At 38.7% G+C, this 24,368-nt stretch overlaps 1 protein-coding gene across 1 annotated transcript; it reads left to right on the plus strand.

Moving 5' to 3' along the window:
- The first annotated feature begins 446 nt into the window (after positions 1-446).
- Positions 447-5,767, plus strand: dlx3b (distal-less homeobox 3b). Its single transcript, XM_066698707.1, has 3 exons — positions 447-1,025; positions 2,687-2,871; positions 4,686-5,767. The coding sequence occupies exons 1-3, from the start codon at positions 683-685 to the stop codon at positions 4,995-4,997; spliced, it is 840 nt and encodes a 279-aa protein (XP_066554804.1). The 5' UTR covers positions 447-682; the 3' UTR covers positions 4,998-5,767.
- The last annotated feature ends 18,601 nt before the right edge of the window (positions 5,768-24,368 follow it).

Genomic DNA, 24,368 nt, shown 5'->3' on the forward strand with positions numbered 1-24,368 from the left:
TTGGTTGAATAGTTATGTTACAAATTAAATACAGTAGAACAAAAACACGCCAATAAATAATGTGGTTTCCTCGCGTTAAATAACATTTTTTAAGGAGAGGCAAATAAGTACCCTTTGAATAAAGACATGTTCACAGGTATAATTAAATCTTACTGTATTTTATTTTAACACACGCACACATCCATCTATTTTCATAATTAAACTAAAGTCTCTTTTTTTAAGTTGTAGAGGATCCTCCACACACAGAAAATTCGACTTAAAGAAAGTCAGACTTGAAGCCACAGGGACACTGTGGACGGATCTGTGAGGGGGAGGAGGGCAGAGCCGGGACTCTGTTTAGCCTTCGGGGCAAAAAGGGGAAAAAAAGGCAAGATCTGCGGAGCCAATAGGAATGCAGTATCCACCCTGGTCCCATCATTAAGAGTTTAACTAGGTTGGGTGCTGCCACAGCGCCAGCAGTACCGAGAGGGAGTGAGAAGAGAGGAGATCCTCTGAGGATTTATGCTTTAGCTTCTCAAGGACAGACATACCCAAGCAACAGCTGACCTTGTATTTATTTATATAATATCTATACACACGATAAGTAAGAAGAAGAAGAAGAAGAAGAAGAAGAAGAAGGGAAAAAAACATCCCAGAAAATCTTTTTGGACGTTTTGTTTTCAAGGGAGGGGTGTTGAGTTGCATGATGAGCGGACCGACTTTCGAGAAGAAGATATCGAGCATTTTAAGCGACCTGCCCGGTTCTATGGGTTGTCACCCGGCTTCCAAAGACTCCCCGACCCTGCCCGAGTCCACCGCCACGGACATGGGCTACTACAGCGGACAGACGACGCACAGCCAACACGAGTACTACCAGAGCCAGTCCTACTCCCAGCCCATGAACCCGTACACGTATCACCAGTTCAACCTCAGTGGCATGGGGAGTGCGGGGGCCTACCCCACGAAATCAGAATACCCCTACTCCAATTCTTACAGGCCATACGGACACTACAACAGGGACGTACAGACGCCACCACAAGACATAGGTAAGCGCGTTGCAGCGACTCCTCCACAGCTATAGGAACATGTTAGCTTCGTCCTGCGCTCTCTTTCCACCAGAACCGTATCCTCAACTTACTGGTAACTCTTCTCACAGGCGCATGTGTTGTCCCTGAGGTTTTGCGGTCTTTATTCGTACTGGCAAAGGCATTTCAGACGAGGTTCAGCTATTTTCAGCACAGCCTGAATTCATGTCTGTAAAACTGAATGAGGTTTTCTTTGCTCGGCGTCTGTACTACGAATGCAGAATTAAGAGGAAAGTCAAAGACAATGAATGCACTTCGGTTTATAACAGGTTTAAAGGTATGCTGCGGACTTTTTCTGAAAGGCCCTGCATGATGACTTTGACACGTACATTTACCTTACATCGCAGGTGTAACGATTTTCCCAGATTCCTGCCAAACTGCACATTAAAGCGCTAGCTGTCCGGAGAGGCAGAGCTGAGCTAAAGCAGAGACCGCGTCTGTCAGGGACTCAAGAGCCGAGGATTTCATGTGAAACAGACGGAAATAAACCGAAACTCAACGACATTGTCCCACTGGGATAGTTAGGATCCAGAGAAAACATCTTTAACACCTCCAGTTTTGCTAAATACAATTGAATTATGTCGTATATCCCGTATTTAAACAGCACATATTGCATATGATCAATACATTAAAACAAATTAAAGTTCAGATTAGTAGGCTACTGCCCTGTGACCACAACAACTAAAATAGCAATAGGCCTAACAAATTGCACAATAAAGTGATGTGCAAAATCTAATTAAAAAAAGCCGAATTAAATCATCGTTGATTCCAGCGTGTTTGTCAGTGCATGTGTGTGGGCGACAGAAAGAGAAGGAAGGAGACAGAGAGAGACATTTGCAATATGTATATTAAAACAAGTGTTTAAAAATGAAAGCACAGGCTTTTCACGCGTGGATTCGTAAATTTCGATATTTCTTATAATGGAAATACAACAACTCAAATGAACAATGTGCGTATATTATATGTATTTGTACTTACTTTCTCTAATTATTTATATCACAATCAAATGCAAACGATCCATCCTATTACTATTATTATTTCAACAACGATTAACAATTATTAACAACAACACGCGTACGTGATTCAAAATAGGCGTTTAAATCACACCTATATCACACCGCGTTATACTTTTGAATAAAGGAAAGACAGCCGCGTCGCCAGCCTCTCCAGACCCCAAACTGGCCCGACTTGAAACGACTTGCAAAGCCTGCGTCAGGGACTGTAACTCGTACAATTCAACACACCTTTTCATTTCTTTCCTTTGCCAACCCGGAAACTTGTGTTCAAAAATGCACTCTTTGCTTATTACTACTACTACAAGTGTTGATGAAAAGAAATACAGCATTCATGTGTATAGACTTGCTAAAATCGTATCTCCACAAAATGCAGTCACACAGTTTCCGTAACCTTCAACCGCGTTTATTGTACTTGCTTTATTATATGCTAATCGAGTAGATTATAATGAAATTGAGAACGAAAACAACGTCCTTAGCCTCCCCAAGTGTATAAAATAAGTTAAACAACATATGTATTTGAAATTACTCCTGACCATTGCACCGTAAACCCTTCATGTACCCCGCTCTTCTAACACTGGTCTTTTGTTTTTTCCAATGCATTTGCAGTTAAAGAGGAACCCGAGCCCGAAGTCCGGATGGTGAATGGAAAACCCAAGAAAATACGCAAACCCCGGACCATCTACTCCAGCTACCAGCTCGCCGCGCTGCAGAGGCGCTTCCAGAAGGCGCAGTACCTGGCCCTGCCCGAGCGAGCGGAGCTGGCGGCGCAGCTGGGCTTGACGCAGACACAGGTGGGTCTCCAGGGGTGTCACCTTATTTCTGGATGAAGACATGGTTTTTAAAAGCAATGAAAACAAACACAACACCCGACACCAAAAACCTAGTGAATGTTTTTTCAGCACCTCTGCAACCGTGTAAAAACAACTTGATTTTTCTTATCTGTCAAGTTGTAAAATAAACAGACACAAGCATGGACACGACGCGAGTAGGTCGACAAAAACAACAAATGCAGAGGCACGACGTAGAAACGAGATATTATAACTATACAACATGTATCTTACGTGAAGAGTTAACCCCTTACCTGTTATGCTTTCTAAAAACAAACATACCAATAAATATGGTTTTAATTGGTTTCAAATCTCTAGGACAGACATGCTGGCAATCGTTCAGGTTTATTGAATATAGTTTTAAATGGACTCAACCACGCCTTAAATGCCACTCAAATAAATAAATCAATTAATGTATCAAATTGAAAAAGAATAAATAAATATGCTTATATGTAATTGAAATTAAATACAGTATTTACTGCATGTGTCAGAAATAAGCAGGAATCTGATGAATGGATTATGAATTATGCACAATGTTGTGGTTCGGATGTGTAAATATATATATATATGTGTGTGTGTGTGTGTGTTAAAATAACTTTATGCTCATTTCAGGCCGGAGGCATCAATTCATGTTTGTTTAAACAAACATGCATAATAATAACATGAGAAATCTCATCAAATAACAATAAGTAACACTATAGGGCCTACTAATATGTCTCATATTTTATGACTTGTATTTTAATTGATTTAGTAATGATAATAATAATAATTATTATTATTTCTTGTTATGTAGAGCGGTCGGATTTGTAGTTTATAAACACCTACACATATTTATATTTCTATCCCTAGATTATAATGTACCTGTTCGACACACGTGTATATAAAAATGATTTTAGTACTGGCGGTAAATCTTTCCAATGCACCGAAGAGAATAATGCAGGTGAACGAGTCTCAGCTCGCAGCTTCCAGCAGATCCATTAAAGACGTGTGTTTGGAATTACATTTCAGATGGAAATATAATTTGGTTTGCAATGTGATCTTATAATTGGATGGTTATTAAGAGAAATCTAATTATACCGCCCGCAAAGCGGCAACGCGTACCAAACATTTTTATGAACTACTGAGACTGTAAACGGTTTCAGAAATGAGAAGATATGTCTATTAATCAGAAACTTTTTTTTTTAGTTAAGAAATTACACGTATTTCCCTTTGATTTGAAAACACGCTTCTTGTAAGAGAGAAAGGGGGTCTTTGTACGCTTCATTGCATTTTCAAGAGCCTTAAGTGCAGCAGCGAGTAAACACATTATTGTCAATCAGTTCATGTACTTCATCATTATTATTTATTACATTCGGTGTCAGCGCACTTTATTATGGCATTCCCCACACATTGCAGCTTTCCCCTCCTTTATAGACTATTATTAGTGCCATGTTTAGTCTAAACGAATATAACGAGTATTTTTATGTACAAACCGTGCACTATTATTTTACATGTGACGCGTTTGTAAAGTAGTAGCTGATTCACTTAAATAAACTATTATCCCCTATTTTACTACTACTATTATTATTATTATTATTATTATTATTATTATTATTATTATTATTATTATCATTATCATTATCATTAGTAGTAGTAGTAGTAGTAGTAGTAGTAGTAATAGTATTGTATATATATATATATATATATATATATAGGCCTAAGTACATAAAGATCAAGACTAATTAAACAAATGTTAGAAACTGTAATTAAAGATTGTGTTTCTGTGCTTATATCTGTAGGTGAAAATCTGGTTTCAAAACCGGCGCTCCAAGTTCAAGAAGCTGTACAAGAACGGCGAGGTCCCTCTGGAACACAGCCCGAACGCCAGCGACTCCATGGCCTGCAACTCCCCGCCCTCCCCGGCGGTCTGGGACAGTTCCTCCCACCCCAACCCCGCCACTAGGGGGCAGCTACAACAACCTCCTCTCAGCTCCTCGCCCACATACATGGAGGACTATAGCAATCACTGGTACCAGCAGGGCTCCCATCTACAACACCCGGGCTCCGTACACCATACACCCCCGCCGCAAAGTATGGGTGCGGTGTATTGAAGACTGCGCATATAATTTAAAAGAAAAGGACTAAAAATGCAGCTCACTTCGTCGTTATTATTGTGTTTTTGTTTCTTTTCGTTTTGTCTTCGTTCTAATAAATCCTTTTTTATCAAACGAACTCCACAATAAGCTGACATTATCGGGAGAACCCATAGTGCGACATAATACATTTTTGTTTGTTTGTTTGAAATGAAATGGCTGAAAACTATTCGAATGCAAGGACGATCTAATATTACTGTAGTTCAAGAAAGGGTTTTTGTAATGTCTGAGCACATAGGTCTTACGTCAATCACTTCAATTTGTCCTATTTCAAGTTGTTTTTGTTGATATTGTTTTGTTTTCTGTTTTCTGCAGAATATGGAGTGGTGTTTTAAATTATTGCTTTGATGTTCCTTTTACCTTTTTTACGAATTGAAACACCTTCTCATTTGGGTAAAATAAAACTACATAGGCCTATCACATGTTTTTAAAAGCATTAACAAATATTTGAACCATGTTTTGAATCTCAGGTTATTATTTATATATTTTGTACAAAATACAAATGTCTAAAACTGTAAATAGTCTTTTTTTGTTTGTAAAAAATAAAATAAACCACTATGACCATATTGCTCTTCAAAAACAAATATTGCACTATGGTGCCCAAAGCTTTAAAACACTAATGTAATTATCTGTAATTATTATTATTATTATTATTATTATTATTATTATTATTATTATTATTATTATGTTAGTATTTGACAACAAAATAAATTTGATTTAGAATTGAACATTATGTATGAAACATTTTATTTACTTTTGTTCAGTTTGCCACATAGTATACGCCAGTGTGCGTGTACGTGTGTAGGTAATCAATAATGTGCAGTCAGAAAAAGGCACACTTGAAATTAAGGAGGAAAGATTCTGAAGACCCCATATTCAGGGACAGCGTGGATTATGTGCTTTCTCCAAAAGCAGTGTAGTGTTGTCATTACTTTCATGACATTGCTTTATAAAGAAAAAAGCCAAAGGAGACCGGAAACAATGATCTTATAAGTTTTTCGGAATTGTGGTAAGGAAGGGGTTAAGTCCACAAACATTCCTCCCTCCCTCCCTGACGCACTGAGAACCAGCTCCGCTATGGTTATAGGGCTGCGTGCAAAGGGGTTGTAGGAGGCGACAGGCAAGCAGACATGGTGGAGTCACTGGATTTTATTAGTATTCTGTTGCCAGATAACAAGAAAGAATACAGAAGAGAGAAAGAGCGAGAGGAAGGGGAGGAGGGAGCACAGACTCCGCTGGAGCAGTTCTGTAGCCTGGGGACAGTAGCATGCTGCAAGCACACATACCAATCTAGAGCATCAAAAAAGGGTGGGGGGGGGGGTAATTCTAAAGCTGTGAGACTTTCAGTAAAACAAGTCTGTAATTTAACACCTTCAACACTACAACTTTGCAATGGCGGACTGTTGAAAATACAAAGACTAACCTAAATGGTGTACTCTCGGCTCGATTTGGCTCAACACAAACAGGTGTGCCGTGAACTGCACATTTGCCAGCACCATTACAACCAGCTATTTTGTTAAAACAAATACTAAGCCGGTGTGAGCGCCCGATGAGAGATCCCATGGCCGGATGGTATGTTAAACCCAGAAGGTGGCCGTGGCGTTTGGGTTTGTCAGAAGACGTCGCACATCGCTGGTAAAATCCCAGGCTTTGTGATACTGAAAGACTAGATATATACTGCCCTTTCTTTATTACTTTATGGGCTTGTTTCCTAAAGCAAAAAACAAACACAAAAATGTAATGCAACAAAGCCATAATATGATCCTGACAAAGAATATAATAAAAAAGGAACATACAGGGCTGGCATTGATCCAGGAGACAGTCTGTCGAAAACAGTAAGACACTGCCGCCCAGTCCCCAGTGAACTCACAGTTTGGCCTCACCAGTCACCTACCCTCCCAGTGACCTGTATCTGGTATTTATGGGTATACCCTCCAACCAGAAGAAAGCACTGTGACTCGGGGTTTCTCCATTAATGGGGGATACGCTAGGTCAGCTTCCCACAGAGCAGACTCCTCCTGCAGCAGGGCGAAAGGTAAGCTGCTGTTGGCGGGGGAGTCTGTAACCGAGCCCACTGCCTGGCACAGAGAGGCATTTGCTTTCTCGTCAGCATCAGTTGGGGATTGATTGAGGCCTGCATTGAGCTGCAGACGCCATCAGTCTTTTCTGTAGCTTCTGTATTTCTGAAGTATACGTAAAAAAAAAAAAACTCCTAAAGCTAAAAACGACACATCTGCATATCAGAGGACGCAATTAATTTGCTCAAATTTGTATGCTCTTTGCAGACCATGTTATTGTTCATTTTGGGCAGGGGAGGTGGGTGTCACTGAGGGAGAGTTTAACGTATTTTAATACAGTACTTTTCCTTTCCTTTCTTGAGATCTCTTTGATCTTAGCTTGTATATTGTCGCGAAGGCGCACTGGAGTGACACGAGCAGAGTGTGCCGTAGAAACTGCGTGTTGTGAAAACAAACCGGATGATCACACGACATTTGTTTAAAGAAACTAATGGTCAACATTTATAGTAAGCTGTAATACTAAAATGAACCTACATATACTACAATAAAACCAATATAAGTTGCTAAAATGTATACGAGCGCTATTGGAGAACACTGGACGTCAATGCAGGCGCGGGGTTCTGGTTTTCATTCCATTTGAGAACTCTGTTACGTCACTGAACTCGTTATGTACTTAATTGGTCAAAGAGAACATTCTTTCCACAAATTTGTAACCACTGATGATTTAGAGGTAGGTAGAAATCATGCAGGATTGTGGATCTCTAGGAGTGAAATACGTAACAAGAGATGTTTGTCTGGTACGAACCAAAGGCAAGACTTTGGGCTCTCATGTTCGAGCAAACGAAGGTCCACTGGACATCCAAACAGAATATCAGTCGTAATTAAATAAAAACATCTAGTGAGTTCCGAGATGCTATAATTGCCCAGCTTAATTAAATCAGGTCAGCTCTTGATATACTTTCGTCCATCAGATGTGTTTTTTTAGTAACCAAAAGTGGTTTTGTTCCAGAACTGTATTTTTCTTCACCAACCCCATGAAATAGGCAAAATTGTAAATTAACTGGATACATTAAGTAGATGGTCTTTGATGGTAGTAGTAGTATTAATGTAATAATCGCATTCAATAATCTAATCTCATTCAAGGCTCTTGTCTATAACCCAAATTTGATTAATGTAGAAACTGTTTATAACTTAACATGTTTTATATGCGCGAAGTGGACCATTTCCGCGACGTTTCAGCACTCTTAACTCGGTCTAAATAAATATGTAACTCTTGGGACTTCGGCTTGTGAGAACTGCCTGTGATTGGTCGACTTGGCTGCGCGGTGGCCTCGATTTTACCAGCATCAGATGTTTCTAACTGGAATGACGTCACGAGTACCCATGTGAAACGCATATGTTTCCAATGTGCTTACATCAAGTAGGCTACAAGAAAACGTGAGACTCATAACTTGCTATCCATATGAAGCTAGTCAATGAAACTGGACATATTTTGCTTGGGTTAGCCATTGGAAGTAGACTACCTATGGGTCAAGAGGCACAACTACAGATCTTAGCCCTGTCATGGCTGCACTACACACTACACTACACAGTACTGCACTCGACCCTGCGACTGGGAGTCATAGTCTGAACTGACTCTTTCATTAAGTGTAATGAAAACATTAAGCAATAATTACTTAATGAACTGACTATTGAAGCGTCATAAGAAAAATCCAAGCGGACAAGAGGGTTTTTAGTTAGTTGATTAAGCATAGCCTACATATTTTTTTGAAGCATCACTTTAAGAACGATAAAAAGTGGTTTTAACTCCCCCTCAACAAATAACTCATAACTCAATAAATAATTCATTTACTTGGATGTCCTCGTCTGGTTTTCGCCTTTCCTGTTTGGGATGTTGTTTCAGGCCGTGTCGGACTGCCCTTGCAAATACTCGAGAGTTTCAGCAACCTGTTAAAACATTTCGTTTTTCTCCTAGAAAAGGCATTCTCTCAGCAGATAGAGGTCAAGGGCTGACATTACAGAGAGGCGCATCAGCGGACTGGCGCAATTTCTCCGCAGTCCGACAGCTCGGTACCTGGCGGCCGTGCTTGTCGCTTTGCATTTCGCAGGGTTTTGCTTTTTACGAAGAATGTCGTTAATGAAAGAGAAAGCTTGTTTTTGCTGTTTTTCAATACGCTGTCAAAACGAATAACTGGCATGCGTTAACAGCTGTGAATGAATGTGTTGTCGTTGGCTAGAGAGACAAGAGAAGATTTGCCAAAGGAACGCACACAGGTATTCATGCAAATAAACCGCTGTATGGCTGCGAGCTATGGACGTGCCACCCCTTCTCACCTCTCTGCAGCTCCAGTCAGCCTGCATTAAGATATACTTATTGATCCAGGTGTGGCTTTTCTTACTGGAGCCACTGTGTAGCCTATGATTTCAAATTTACGAAATAAACGCATCACCCGCCATAGATAAATTGAACCCCACCCTAGAGACACACAGGACATTCTGTTTAGGCCAAGATTGTAAAAAAAAATGTTTTAATGGTTTTGCTTGTGTGTACTATATGTTTGGTTACTGAACACAAACTACCGGATTTTCCTGATCAGAACATAGTTTGCATATAGATCACTTGAAAAGACACCGAATGCATGTCATATAAGGAACCACATTTTTTGTCAAATCTGAAAGGAAAACGCTGAAAAGGGAGTTCAAGTGTTTTTAACTTTTTAATGTCGAATTGTAGACTATGCAAACAGGGATTGAGAGAGGTTGTCAAAGATTTGTCAAACAGTCTGACAAAACACCGCCTAGCCCCCCTAAAGCTTGAAGTCCAGACACGTCCCCGGTGTAGACTGTGATCTAATTATCCTTGTGCGTGTGTCACCAATACATCTTCATCTCTGGAAGACAAATAAGCGCCGAGCACACCTAAGGGCATCTACAGTAATACATCCTTATGACAACAGTCTGTTTCTAAACTAACCCTTGTTTTTCGCGGGAGCATCCTACACAAAGAGAAGACGGGTCATACTGTCAAAAATGGCTCCGGTCCGGCTACTGCAGCTGTTCCTTCATTCCCATAGCAATTACTCTACCTGAACAGACTCTACACTACCCTTGCCCGAGTGTGCCAGCTCTGTTTCTTTTTTTTTTTGGACTTCATCCAATCCCATAGTTGGGCCTAAAACACGCTACACGCACTTTTGAATTTTGATCAGACACTAAGAGACGGACAAATACACACACACACACAGATATAGACAGATATATAGATATAATTCATATGATTTCACATTATTGTAAAATCATACAATAATCATTCTCATCTAAACAAAACCAGGGCAAATTAACATTGGAATTTAAGAGTTCTGGGAGTTTCTTATTCTGTGATATCAGACATCCTTCAAAGTCATTAGCATTTTTTCAAGCATTATTGCGCTTTAAACAGCCTACATCTCCTTACAATCCGCATGAAAAGAATGTATGTAGAAAGCTTATTTGGCTTTGCTAAGGGACTATCCAAAGATTACAATCTCAAATTAGTAACTATATATCATTTGTAAAGATAGCCATCTCAAAGCCCTTATAATATTACAACACGCTTTAAAGTAATTACTGTCTGTCAGCAGTCCGCCGACTATTTTCAAACGGTGCCAAAGTTACAAAGGAGCGCACTTAGCAGCTTCTGCTCAATTCTTACATCCAACCTATGGGGCTTTCAATGTCACAGTACAGAATATAAATGGGACAGAATCTTTCCCGAAGAACAAATGGAAAATACAATAAAAATAGAAAACAAACAATACTAAACAAAACAGCCCAACTCTTTTGTTCGTAAATTGGGGGGCTATTTTTAATACCAAGTACTCGTGATTAATCTAAAAAAAAAAGTTACTATGGACGCCTCCACAAAACCACATACACAGTTTTAAGGGCTTTGTATGTTTCTCATTATGTAAATTTGAGATTCTCGAAAAAGAGGCAACTGTTCTACTTTTTATCGTTCTAATCTGCGTCTAAACTATTATGTCTATACTTGGTATTAAATTATGATCTGTGGAAGCAAAGCTATAATAAAGGCCACAGAACCCATTTTGTAACAAGTCTCTCACTGAAATCACATGAGACCCAAACCGCTAATACTGACGTTTGTCTCGAAACAGATGGACCACCAACATCCAGTCCGCGCTTTCGCTACTGCGCAACAGCAGTGGCGAGCCTGCGTTATTTCTCTAGGTATGTCCAAACCCGACATAACAACCAAGTTTATAACAACCAACAAATAAACGGACGGGCTACACAATAAACAATATAACGATTTACTTTTTATGCCTTATGTATTTGTTTGTGTTAAAGCCAACGTTTTGTATATTCTCCATCACACACAGTCAAAGGCCCTGGTCGCTTTAGATTCTTCCCTTTTCATGATGCATTCCCTTCAACAACTGATCATTAATCACACTGTGTCGCTTTTCTGTGGAACTCCCTCAGACTGTTTCCTGGACCTGCCTAGGTAACACATTATACCACTGACTTCAAACCACAGACGTGATTTCTAGAGAATTCCTTCTTTACCCGTTTCCATCTGTACACCTACTGACAGTAGTGCTGGCACAGGTGCAAACCCAGCGCGGGCGGCTAAAATTAGAGCTAAAATACAATGACATTAATTACAATGTCATGTCACCTTATTCAGAGGCCAAAGGCATTCTATTATTAATGCTACAACACGACATATCAGTGCTGTATTTAATTATAGCCAGAGCTCCATTAGCAATATCCATTTACAGAATAGCACTAAGCACAACGAATATGTATGGTTAGGAAGGTACAGCATGTGGGTTTCACGTCAAGGTTAAGAAACCGAATTCAGTGCAATCCTTGATGTTAACAGTTCGGTTTAACGCCTGGAATAAATCTCAGTTGCAATGGAACAAGACATGGAGACTTTATTATATTTGTACAGCCTGTTTGCCAGTTCTGCAGACATTGCTGCATTTATAACAGAATATTAAATACAGACTCTTAGAAGATTCAATCGTGATTTTGAATCAAGCTATCCTTTCTATTTGTATTCCATTACACATGTTTCAGTACAATTTTCCACGGTGTGAAAGAGTTGGGTTCGAGAAGTCCTCCACACTCTGTGTCGTGTGAGAAGCTGAGGTCTGTGTTGTTCCCGTGGGTAGACAGTGTAGGGTGATGTGTGGGAATGTGTGGAGAATCTCCCACATCAGAGAACGACGTGTGCCTTCAAAAACTTTGCCCTGCATGAAATCAGGTACATAAATACGTTGTGTTTGCCCAACATTCAATTCAGTTCCAAAATAAGGAGGACCATGACCAGGGCTAGTGCCTGCAAGTCTATTGTTAAGACAATGTGAGTTCTTCAAAAATCGTTCTCACAAAATGACTGTAAAGAAACCTAGCAATTTCAAAGTGTTTTATTGCTGGACCCTGATTACAGATATTACACTGACAAGCTCAAGTTGCAACCTGCACTTATCAGCTTAAATGGCTTATAAATTGTATGATTGTTTACCAAGATAATTTCACTTATAATAGATGCCTTATATCCACCTGGGAAAACTATTTTATTCTTTTTTTTCTTTCTTTCAATTGTTTTGCTTAAATATGCAAGCACGGCTATTTGCAAACACCTGTTTGAGTATATTTCTCTGGATACAACTGACAGGGCAATGACAGTGACAGAAACCATGCCATCCAATAAGGACAATTATCAGCAAGCACAGCCAAGACTGCACACTCCTTCATGGTAACTAGCCAATCACAGACATGGAAGTGTTCACTGCTCCATGAATGGAAGTACAGGCGATGTACATTGTAGTGACAGTTTTTGGCCACTGGTGGAACCATATTCAACATAATAACCATGATGGCAAAGCAGGAGGTTAGAGAGTGTATTCCAGATAATATGGAGAAAAAAATATAATATCCCCAAATGTATATCTTGGATTCAATGCAATTAAGTTTTCAGACTTATAAGTAAATACAATTTCAAAAGTACTGTTGTAGAAGATTGGGTTAGTATTACTTCCCCCCCTCCTCTTAAATCCTATTGAGGTTATCAAGCTAAACCATTCAGAGCCCTTGCTCAGTGGATTAGGTACAACACAACACTATACAATATTCTTCAAGCAAATTTCCTCACTTAAGTTGTGACCCAAAACTGCCTTGGTATGACTGACACACACATACACACACATACAAACACACAGAACTGCGGGCACAAACAAACACACACACAGTTTCATCCTCACTGGAAAGTTATACTTCCTTGCCAGCATTTGAAGCGGGGGGGGTACAATTTACGAGCTGACCACAAAAAACTTTCCACATAAACATTCACTTTAAAAACGCCTTCCATTCACAATTCTGGACATGGTTTGCCTGAAACTGTCTGAAACAAAAAAAACAAAAACATGTTTATACATGACCTGGATAACTTTTAATTATTTTCTTACAGATATGTGTATTATACCATTTAAAAATATTTCAGTATTGTTCAATATGTCTAGTTTGTCACCTTCCATGAATGGACTAAATGAGCTGATACTACTTCTTAAGTTTTTGAGACGTGGTGTTTTGCATTGGTAAAACAAGGAGTTTTCTCACTAAACACAACCGAATAGCATTCAACCTTAGTTTTTCTCTTGCACTACATTTGTCGGGGAGGTTTCTGGGTGAAGAATATAGGAAGATGTGGCTCCTGTGCATTCTGCCTACAGATCACTGTGCTTGTGCTTCTACAACAGAGGAAGAACAGAGTTGTGTCCCTTTGAAGTCATCGTAGCCCTTCAATCACAGAGCACTCCCATGTCAGGTGAATTTGGGCCTGGGATTCTCATCTCTGGGCTTCTAGATGCCATGGTATTCCAGGGTTTGCATCCAACCAACAACTAAACCTGTACTTTATCTATAGTGCTTTATATTTCTTTTAACATTCTTTTGAACCTGGTCATCTTCTGCTTAAATGAGCACATTTTCTGCATAAATGAGCACATTTAGTTTAATTTATGCACAACTGAAGGTGGTGTAGATTTCCCAGTAAACAAAGAGGTGGGGTTCTATGTGTTCTAACAATGGCCTGCCTTGAGGTACACCAGTTCTCAGTAAGGAAACACACAGGCCTAGGTGCTACAGATTGCTTGTCTTGGCCTTTGTCCTTTCTTCATGTCTCTGGGTTCAAAGCATAGGACCAGACCTTGAGTGCATTCCACACGCTTCAACCCTCAGAAGCAGGATTCTGAGCAAGATGACTCACCCAACAGATGCACAGGCAATCAAGCCATGGCTGTTAAAAGAGCTGTTTTTTTTCTTTTTTCTTTTCAGAGCAACAAAAAAGAAACAAACTTGACGATGACAATGTGCAATCTGTGTGGGTCTGTCACGTAACGGAGGATACAGGGAGAAAAAAAGCCCAGTAGAATTCAACAAAGCGAGGCAAGATTGGGAAAGACTGAAAGAACGACGGGTTGACTGCAGCCCATAAAACAGTTACTTTGTTTTTCTAAATGAAAACCTGACTTCTCTTTCATGGTCCGGCTTTAATTGCCATATAAAAGTGATGCCCCATGGATTCAGCCTTCTACTAATTAATTTGGTTTCCGAAAGGGACCCCGAGTAGTCTAGAGGAACACAAACCACAATTTGCCGAAATAACTGTTTTCCCCTGCACGGACAATAACTATTTTTCAAATTTTCCCCCCTTCCCTAGAAACATTATTCAGTAGTATACTGATAAATTAAAATAAGTAACAAAGATCACCCTCTGCCTTTTGCATGCAAGCACCCTGAAGAGAGGAAAGCTTACACTAGGCCGATATTCTAGCCCCTTTTGTGAAACAGCTTGTGATTAAGGTAGCGATAACATTGCTGCCGAAATCCATAAAATTGCTTTATTTCCTTCTGAGCGATCAAAAGGCATTCATTGGACCCAAACCTATTTAACTGCTGGACTTTCTCCATTCAGTGTCCATGCAATGTATACATTTGCCAAGAGAGTTAGCCACTGCTTAGGCATTTCATCAAGTTATCAACCTCGTCCTGTGTGGCCTCCTCACTCTCTCATAGCCTGTCTGATATTGTCAAGGGACCCATGACTCTTGCAAGAAACAATCCTGCCGATTACGGGACCAGTTTGGTGTGTGGCCAAATGCTTACAGTACTCTCTGCAAACCCCACTTAACACATTTGTGATCTGGCCTACGTGAGCCACCCTGAACTGCTGAACTTGAACGTGATACTGTGAGCCACTTCGGCCCTTTAACGGGGGAGATGATTCATCGGTGGGGGGACGAAAACAAAACAACAGCAAAGAAAATGGGCAAGTGAGTGCAGGGTGGGGACGGAGGGAGGGAGGGAGGGAGGGTCAGTGTGGCTTTGGGGTAATAGAGAGGATAGGAGGGCATGGTTTAAATTTTAACTGGGGTCAAGCAAAAGGCAGGATGCCAGTTGGGAGAGGGAAAAGACAGCCCGCAGCTGCCAAGCACTTGTTCAAAGTAAGAACTAGATATGATTTCACTCCCTCTAGAATGATCTCTCAGTGGAACCATTTAGATACATTACAAAAAAATTAAACACAGAATAAGATCGGCATTCCTAGCAGCTGTGTCCAGATGACCCCCCCGGGTCGCCACCCAGTCTTTCTCAGATGAGGGGCACAAACACGAATGCCAGCTTCGTTGCAATGGGTTAAGTAATTGCAGGGCTGCCGTGATGTTGCACAGCGTACATTTAAGGTTCTATAAATGGAGCCCTTGTGAACTTGTCACCACATTCCTCCGTTTCTACTGTGTAGGTGTCAGGAGTCCCAGCGGGGGCCTGCCGGGGCTGGTCTTCAATGTGCACACATGATACCCAGCTCTTACTATGCAAATCAGGGCATTGTAGCATCGGAGGGCCCAGCGCGGCACTCGACTGGAATAAGAAATTCACATGCAGGAAAAAAAAGAAGGGAAAGGAGGTACAATTAGCACAGTTATCGGATCACTCATGCTAATAACAATAATCACAATAATCAGCTCTGTGCTGCTGCTCGGGACAGCTGGGACTCCTGATATTAACACGCCACCCTCCATAATTTTGCATCCTACAATTAAAATTCATCAGACACCTTCCATATAAAAAGGGCTCAAAGTCAATAACACAGACAGCAGTCTCTTTTATCTTATTCCTCCTCCTCCTCTTACATACCCCCTCCAACTCACCCCTTCCCTCTCTTTCTCTCTCTCTCCCCCTATTTCTCTTTCACACTCTCTCTGGTGTGTTTCTGTAACCCGTTTTTTCAGTAATTGCCCTGTTTGGAAGGCGATGTACTGCCTGTCCAAATTGGGCTCCCATTATTCTAATCTCAAGATGTAAAATTACCTATAATTTACTGCGATGGCTTGCCACTCCATTCAATAACAATTTTTTTCTTTTTCTTTTTTTCCCTTCTATTTTCCCTCTGCCTCGAGTAAACACGGTCCATAATCGCTGTTCACTGAGTGGAGGAAAGGGTATATAAGGAGGTTGGGAGTAGCCAAAATTAATCAACACTCCATCCTTTATGTAGAGATTTACATTAGACAGGGAAGCACCAGTCTGCCTCTCCTCCTCCTGTCTGGCCACTCCATCTTACACTACGCCACAGAGGGCCTTGCCCTGCCTTGCACTGGAGGTAAGTGAACAAATCTGCAAATCTGATTGTGTCACTGAATCTAGAGTTAATGTAAGCTTGAACCCTTTGATCTCCATTTACATATAGAGTGAAAGTGAGAGAATGTGTGTGTGAGAGAGCGAGAAAAAGAGAACGCACTGATCTGCAGAGTCACCTGCATCCATATTGTGCAAGCATCTAGGAGACCGCCACTTCCTTTAGGAAAATCTATGTTTTCTAATTGGAGGCTGATGGTTTTACCAACAGTGAGGACAAGGCTGAGGAAATTAGGACATACAGGGGAAGTGCTTTGACTCGGTTGTAAGGAGAGAGAAGATGTGTGCAACACCTAATTTCTATGCTGAGAGGATCACTGCTGATTTGAATGAAGAACTAATACTATGAGATGTGCGGGCAAAATCTTCAAGGCACATCAAAAAAATATGCATGTGTGAAATGAAAATTCTCTTGGCCTGTATGCCACCTGTACCAAACATTGCTTTTGTGCAGCTCCAGTTCAACAAAGTGATCTTACAATACAACCCTTTTTTTGTGGGGGGTCACAAAGTCCTTTTGTTCCCGAACTCAATTGTTTATGTATAACTATTGTTACCTTAAAGAGGCTATTACCCTCTAACCTCACTTGAGCTCAAGAAAGCAGTTTAGGAACACTTATTCATCTTCAAATTATACCGTTGCTCTATCCGCCTCAGGTCTCTTATCTTAAATGCATGTTTTCTTGTTTATCACTTGAGGATCTTTTGTTTTGTTTGTTTTTTTGTTTTAAAGGTCATGTGAATAATCTCTGCTTTGGGTTCAGCCCAGGGAGGAGAACAGGCAGAGAGGTGTGGCCTGACATGGCTCTGCCCCTGCAGCTCGGCTTGCCGAGGCAGTGTCAACATTCAGTGGCACAGGGGCAGAGCCAGACAGGAGTCATATCAAGAAAATAGTTCCCCAGTATAATGCAAAATACCTTGCATTAATTTAAGAAACTCTCATCAAGCTCTCATCTAAGCTACATTTATATTGCATCACTGCACGAAAGTAATTTGCATACTTTCATTTATGCGTTTGAATAAGAAGAAAATGAAGAAGACTGAAGCTCCTGCATAAGCAAAGGCAAATAAAGAGTTAGACTGTAATATAATTCCGTTTTACCTGTAATATGTGGAAACACTGATTTAAATAAATAAATAACTTACAGTGAATCACGGCTCTGGTAAAGAATGGATCTCTCATCCGGACCGTTTGCTCACTGTGTGGGTGTCTGGCGTCTCTAACACTCCTGTCGCAGCACCTTCCTGGTGGCAGGTCCTGGCGACTTCAACAACGGGAGGAAGTTTTAAGAGCCCAAAATACTGAGTGCCAGACAACAAATACAACGTATATACAGGTCTAAGATTTTCTTATTTCCCCTTCGGTGTACTTATGAAACACGCACCTCTGCGAAAGCGGCAGTCTGCATGTCCTGCCATTTTCCACACACCTGACGCTCGTCTCTCACCTACTGACGAGTCGTGCAGCAGCGGGTGGCATTTGTGCAGAAAACGCCGCTAAAGGTCACAGTCAGGTCAGGACAGCTCACTATATTGAAATGTGATTGGAAACGGGAAGTATATTCAGCACCTGCAGTATCGTATTTCTATTAATCTGCGTTTTACACGTTTCTAAAGATGAACTCAAGAAGACAACAAAGTAAATCAGTGTATGTATTAATTCCTAATCAGCAGCTGTTACTGTAAGCATATATATATATATATATCAAGGTCATCATCTAATGCTAAACAGGATATTACATTCACATGGCTTAATGCCACGCACAGATTCAACAAAACCGCAATGTGTTTAGTTTCACATTGAAAAACTGATTTTGCTTAAACATAGATGTTGACAACGCGGCTATTAACGCTGAACATAACTCAGGACAAACTGTACGTTATGTAATAAATTACATCACTGTATACACACAGACGTACATTTCGGGGAGACAAAACACTTTATGCTTGGACAATATAACCTACGTGCTAACTGATAATTTGACAGAAACTGGAAATACAAAATTACTAATATTCAAAGTACAAAATGTATCTGAATGTGCTGAAGAAATTGCCCACTCCAGCGTTATCAGCAGTAAAAGAGATTTTGTGCTAATCTTCTAACAATAGATAATATCAGGACAACGCGTGTGAGCAAGTCTCAAAATAAATCACTTTGGCCTACACCAGAAACACTAAACATTGTATAGTTTATATAACTCGTATACATTAATTAATGTATAATAGTATCTGCTGTAATTAAACGAAGCCACTGTGTGTGTGTGAGAGAGAGAGAGAGAGAGAGAGAGAGAGAGAGAGAATTATTTTTTAAATTCGACAAAGTACATTATGAGATGCCGAGAAGCTAACACAGCGTATCTCCTTATGATGAGATCTACGGTATGGGGTCCCACAATCTCAAATGAATCCAGTGCAAGCTAAATTAAATTTAAAAAGTGCAGAATTGGTGGGACCCCGTATATATGTTTTGTGGGAAAACATGTGCAGTAATTAATCATTGTTCAGTGTGATGCAATATTTCCTGTATTGAATTTACCTCCTGTTATCTCAAACCGTCGATGTTTAACTGTAATATAAACAGCTTGTTCACCATGTTTAAACAGTTTAAGCGCTGCAATGTGCAAATCAGTACGTGCAACTATTAATCAGACTTTAAATTTCGTGATTGAATGTTGGAGTCATTTATCATTTTATTATCACAACAGAGAAAAAAACTCCTTTGAAAATATGGCTAAGGCTATTCTTCACTTCATCACGATATGTGTATTTTTGCGGAAAGGTGTGAAAACAAAACAAAAAGAAAAAGAAAAAATAAAGAATGGAAGGCCACCAAATTTAAAATATCTACAGGTAGGAATACATTTTAAACGAACGCACGCATCGACTGAGATATATTTTAAGGGGCCTCGGTCCGGCCATCGCTGTAGGGCTTTAAAACAGCAAAGGCAAATCCAAAAGTAGGATACTAATGGAAAATAAAACACTCGTGTATAACTGGAAATTATTTAAATCAGTCAACAAATTAGACGATTTAGATGAAGCAAACAAAAAATAAACAAAACAGTCATAAAAACTGGATATTGGACACAATAACACATATCTTTAAGTCAGGTCCAAACCGGGAAATAATTTAATTAAAACTATCTATCTTGAGCATATATACGGCCTATATAAATTAACTGTAGGCTACGTTACAGCAGGGTTAGAAATACCAAAAACATAAATTAAACTAACCACTATGGATGTCCGTAGTTTGCACATTTACACTCCTAATTAATTAGATGCGTTTCCCATCTTTTTCTCGCACCGTTATTTTTTATCTTTCTTCTTTTTTCTGGTCTTTGTGAATTCCACCTGAAAGTAATTGGAGATAATGGCTAACCTTCCAGCCTCAGGCCAGAATAGCGTTGTCTTGGATGCTCCGTGTCTTCTCTGTCAGTATCCTATGGGTTTATATACATTTTTTTTTTTTTTTACATATTAAGAAAGACATTTTGTAGGCTGTAAATTGCTTGTAATTATCCTGTTGGAATGAAAGCTTTATTTAACAAGCTGTGTCCCAAATTGCTTTAATTGGCTCGCCTATTTTATAGGACCATTGAAAGATTCTTTAAATAGCGCCCCTTTTGCTTGTCCAGATGTTTAGGGGTAAAACATCTGACCCCTGCCATTGTTTAGCGCTTTAGATCCCTTCCCCTTGTGCACCTGACATTTGGAGGGAGAGAAAGAAAGAGCGAGAGAGAGGAAAAGAGAAATATAGAGAAATATAAAGATGCTTTCCCTTTAAGAAAATATTCAATTTCCTCAACCACTTTTTGAATAATGTGATTTCATCCCATTGAAATGGGAAATCGGAAGATTATTTTCGTAAACAAACAAATGAATACAACAATTTTCTACACAAACCTGCAACTGCAACAATAATACATTGTTTGCTTATCGCAATAGTACTACACATGTGCATAATAATAATAATAATAATAATAATAATAATAATAATAATAATAATGTATAGGAATATATTAAAAATAAGAAACTTGTGGAAGAGTAGTCGATTCTTGTACATCGGAACTAATTATAGAGTGCAACACAACCCAAAACTTAATTCAGCAGTTTTCAAAGTCTAATACCAGCCACGTAAGGAAATGACGTACAGGATCGCAAACAACTGTCGCTAGTTACAGCAGTGTCGTACTCCAAAGCGTTTGAATATCGCCACTAGGCTACAGGATACAAAATGTGCAATTCATTATCAAAATTAAATTACATTTTAATTTCTATTGTGAATTTTGAAAAGCGATTTAATTATTTAGTAAAAATGCGCATCTACGCCATAGTATATGGTAATCTTCAGTCATGACCAAAATAAACAATAATCAAAACCATGGACAGTCAAATGCTGCACAACCTTCAACTTCAAAAACACGTTCTCTTGGTTATGAGAGTGTTAGTAAAACACGTGTTAATTGCTTTACGAGCCCTGTGTTTCTCCACGGCGCCGCTGCGCATGACAGACACTGGAGTCGGAAGCTTCCAGCACAAAATAAAGCACCATAACTATGTTAAACAATAAAGGTAAACAATTATAATAACGACTGTAAAAGCAAATAAACATGTCTTTATTTATTGTCAGAAGTCTCACGAAGGATTTTATGGTAATTTGATAGTTAGAGAGAATATATCGGTGCATTATCGGTGGAATATGTGCGATACAGATATTTATGGAAAGACCAATATCGGCCGATAATATCGGTGCTCCGATATATCTGTCGGGCCCTAATAACAATAATAATGTATGTTTTGTTTTATTTCGTCGAAATGTTTGTTAAACATTTCAAACTGAGGATCAAACGCATATATCAGTATATTTAAAGGTCAGCCAAATTCAAGTTTCTGTGAGGTTTGCATGAAAGACAATGCAGTTCTTCATTGGATGCGAAGATATTGCGACAAAATGCATAAGTATACGACCACCGTATAAGACATTTTATTTTTGGGGGGTAATCTTTACAAATTTGAGAGAAACACTGGCAGAAGACAGGCGCTGGTGAGCACAGCCAGGATACTCACAGAGCCTTGTTTGTCCTGCATCAGATACAGCCTTCATTTCGGAGGGCTTTCTATGGAAAGCATAACAAGACAACAATGACTTACAACTTATTCATGTGTTCTAACAGAAGTGAAAAAGAAGCACATTACCATTCATGCATGTGTCAAACAGCTGTCAAGAAACTGCTTAAAATATAACTCTCGGGGCAGAGTAAACTGTCATTACAAAAATAAATGCATATCCTGAAAACGAATGGAAACCTACATTAATAATTTGTAATTCTTCTAACTTTAAAAAGCTTTCTGAGAAAATAGGAAGACGAGATAAACGACATAGCCTAATCTGATTGTCTTGATTTAAAATAGGCCTACACAAACACAATATGGATACCAATAAGCTACTTGGGGGAAAAAATAATATCTTCCCAATTACAGGCATAATTTCAATATATATAGTAAACATACACGGTCAGGAGGAGAGAGGTACCTGGATCCGTATAATGTTTTTATTAGGGCAGTTTGGATACTGTTGTTTTATTGTATTATATAAAAAAATACATATATATCTAAATCTGGGAGGAAAATAAAATAAATTATTATAATTTAAAACTCACGTAGAACTTGCTGAGATGAGACAATTTGTCATTGCGTAATCACAACCATTACTACGTGAACACAGAATAGTTTTTCATTATAGATTTTTTAAATAAATGTTATATATATATATATATATATATATATATATATATATATATATATATATATATATATATATATATATATATATATATCATTACACTGTCGGGACAAAACATGTTACAAAGTGTGTGTATTTTGAATCCTCATTAGCGAGACGACAATCGCTCACATTTAGAAACTAAAGAATACTGAAATTATCTGTGGTGAAACATATTTAGGTGTTTTTTAAATATATGTATGTGAAGGCTCTATATATGCATGTATGACCGTAGTAATATTATTATGATGCGTATTGTTATTATTATTAATAATAATAAAACATTAAAAAGTGTAGTGTTAAGTTACTGAAATGCTACATTTCAATCAACTGTCAAAATGTGTAATATGTTATGGGGGAGTAAGAAAGGATAGATTTTAATTGCTTTGTAATATTACAGCTTTGACAGCTCTTTCAGTATGCACTTGGCAGCACACCAGGCAATTACAGAAAATAATGCAGTCTGCACCCTATTACAATTATTTAAAAAATACATCTCATATTTCGGTCAGCACGATGTATTTGTGTATGACACTTGTAGTTAGTACAAGTTTTGCGGTTAATTGTAGTGAAGTGAGTGATTAGTAAATTAAGTCTACCTCAAATTAATTCCAAAATGTTATATAACAGACACATTTATAGTTGAAGCTCGGCTAAATAATACAGACTTGTAAGTTTCTGTTTTTAAATAAAATTAACGAGTTCTACCCCGATGTTAAATAAACCACGGTAAGGTCAAATTCCCACGTACATGTGTGGTGAAATTTATCACTCGACAAACTTTTCCAATTTTTTTTTTCTTTTTTTGGATGGCATAATTTCAACCGCTGATTCGGAATGGAAACGTATCACTTTACATGAAATAAACAGTTCCAATGTGCACCTGTTTATTTTTTAAAATCCGAAATGAAATGGGCACATAAACTTAAAAAGTAAACATGTTTTCTCACAATTTTAAGCGATGATTCCAACACCTGATAGCGTTTTGTGTTTGGCAGAAGATTAATCTTCTTCAAGGTGGGTTACCACAAAATGCTATTCGTTATGGCAATCGATTTGTTTATTTGGTGGAAGCACGATGATTTAAAAATATAGATTTTAAAATTAAATATATAACCAACCTCTCTGTTTGTCTGTCTATTCCATCCTAGTCATTTTTAAATGTATTTTTTTTAATGTAATTTACGGGTTCTCATTACATCAATAAGGCCTGTTTTTTTCTTTTACCCCTAGTGACCTTAGCTACAGCTGTTGAACAACCGTCGAAGTTCCCATAGCATTGACAGTCATTGAACTAGCCTAATAATGGGGTTGTACCTAAAAGCCAAAAGCTGTATTTTGTGACATAGTACGGATTAGTAAAGCCTCATGATTAACATTTGTAACGCTCTTTAAAATGTAAGACTGCATGAGCAACATGTTACCGAAACAAATCCGCAAAACAACATTTAATAACAGAAATAATACATCGATAGAGTAATATCTCACTTCGTAATGTGTCAGCTACAGGTAATTTACATATTTCCTAGAAAACACTTTCATACAACCAATTAATCAAATAGGGGCTTTCTTAAATATCATTATTTAAATTAATTGCCAATACCCCATCGTTAGGACAATACCAAATATAGATGTACAACAATAATAGGCTAATACAAAACATATTAATTAAACGTAACTAGAAATGAATAAATTAATATTATATTACAAATATTAATAAATGATCTGACCGAGCTGAGGAAAGGCAGCGATAATAAGAAATGAGAATTTATTCCTCATATTCACAGTCGGTATACGAAAGAATGGAACTGTGTTTTT

This window comes from Amia ocellicauda, chromosome 3, assembly GCF_036373705.1.
Source record: "Amia ocellicauda isolate fAmiCal2 chromosome 3, fAmiCal2.hap1, whole genome shotgun sequence".
Lineage (NCBI taxonomy): Eukaryota > Metazoa > Chordata > Actinopteri > Amiiformes > Amiidae > Amia > Amia ocellicauda.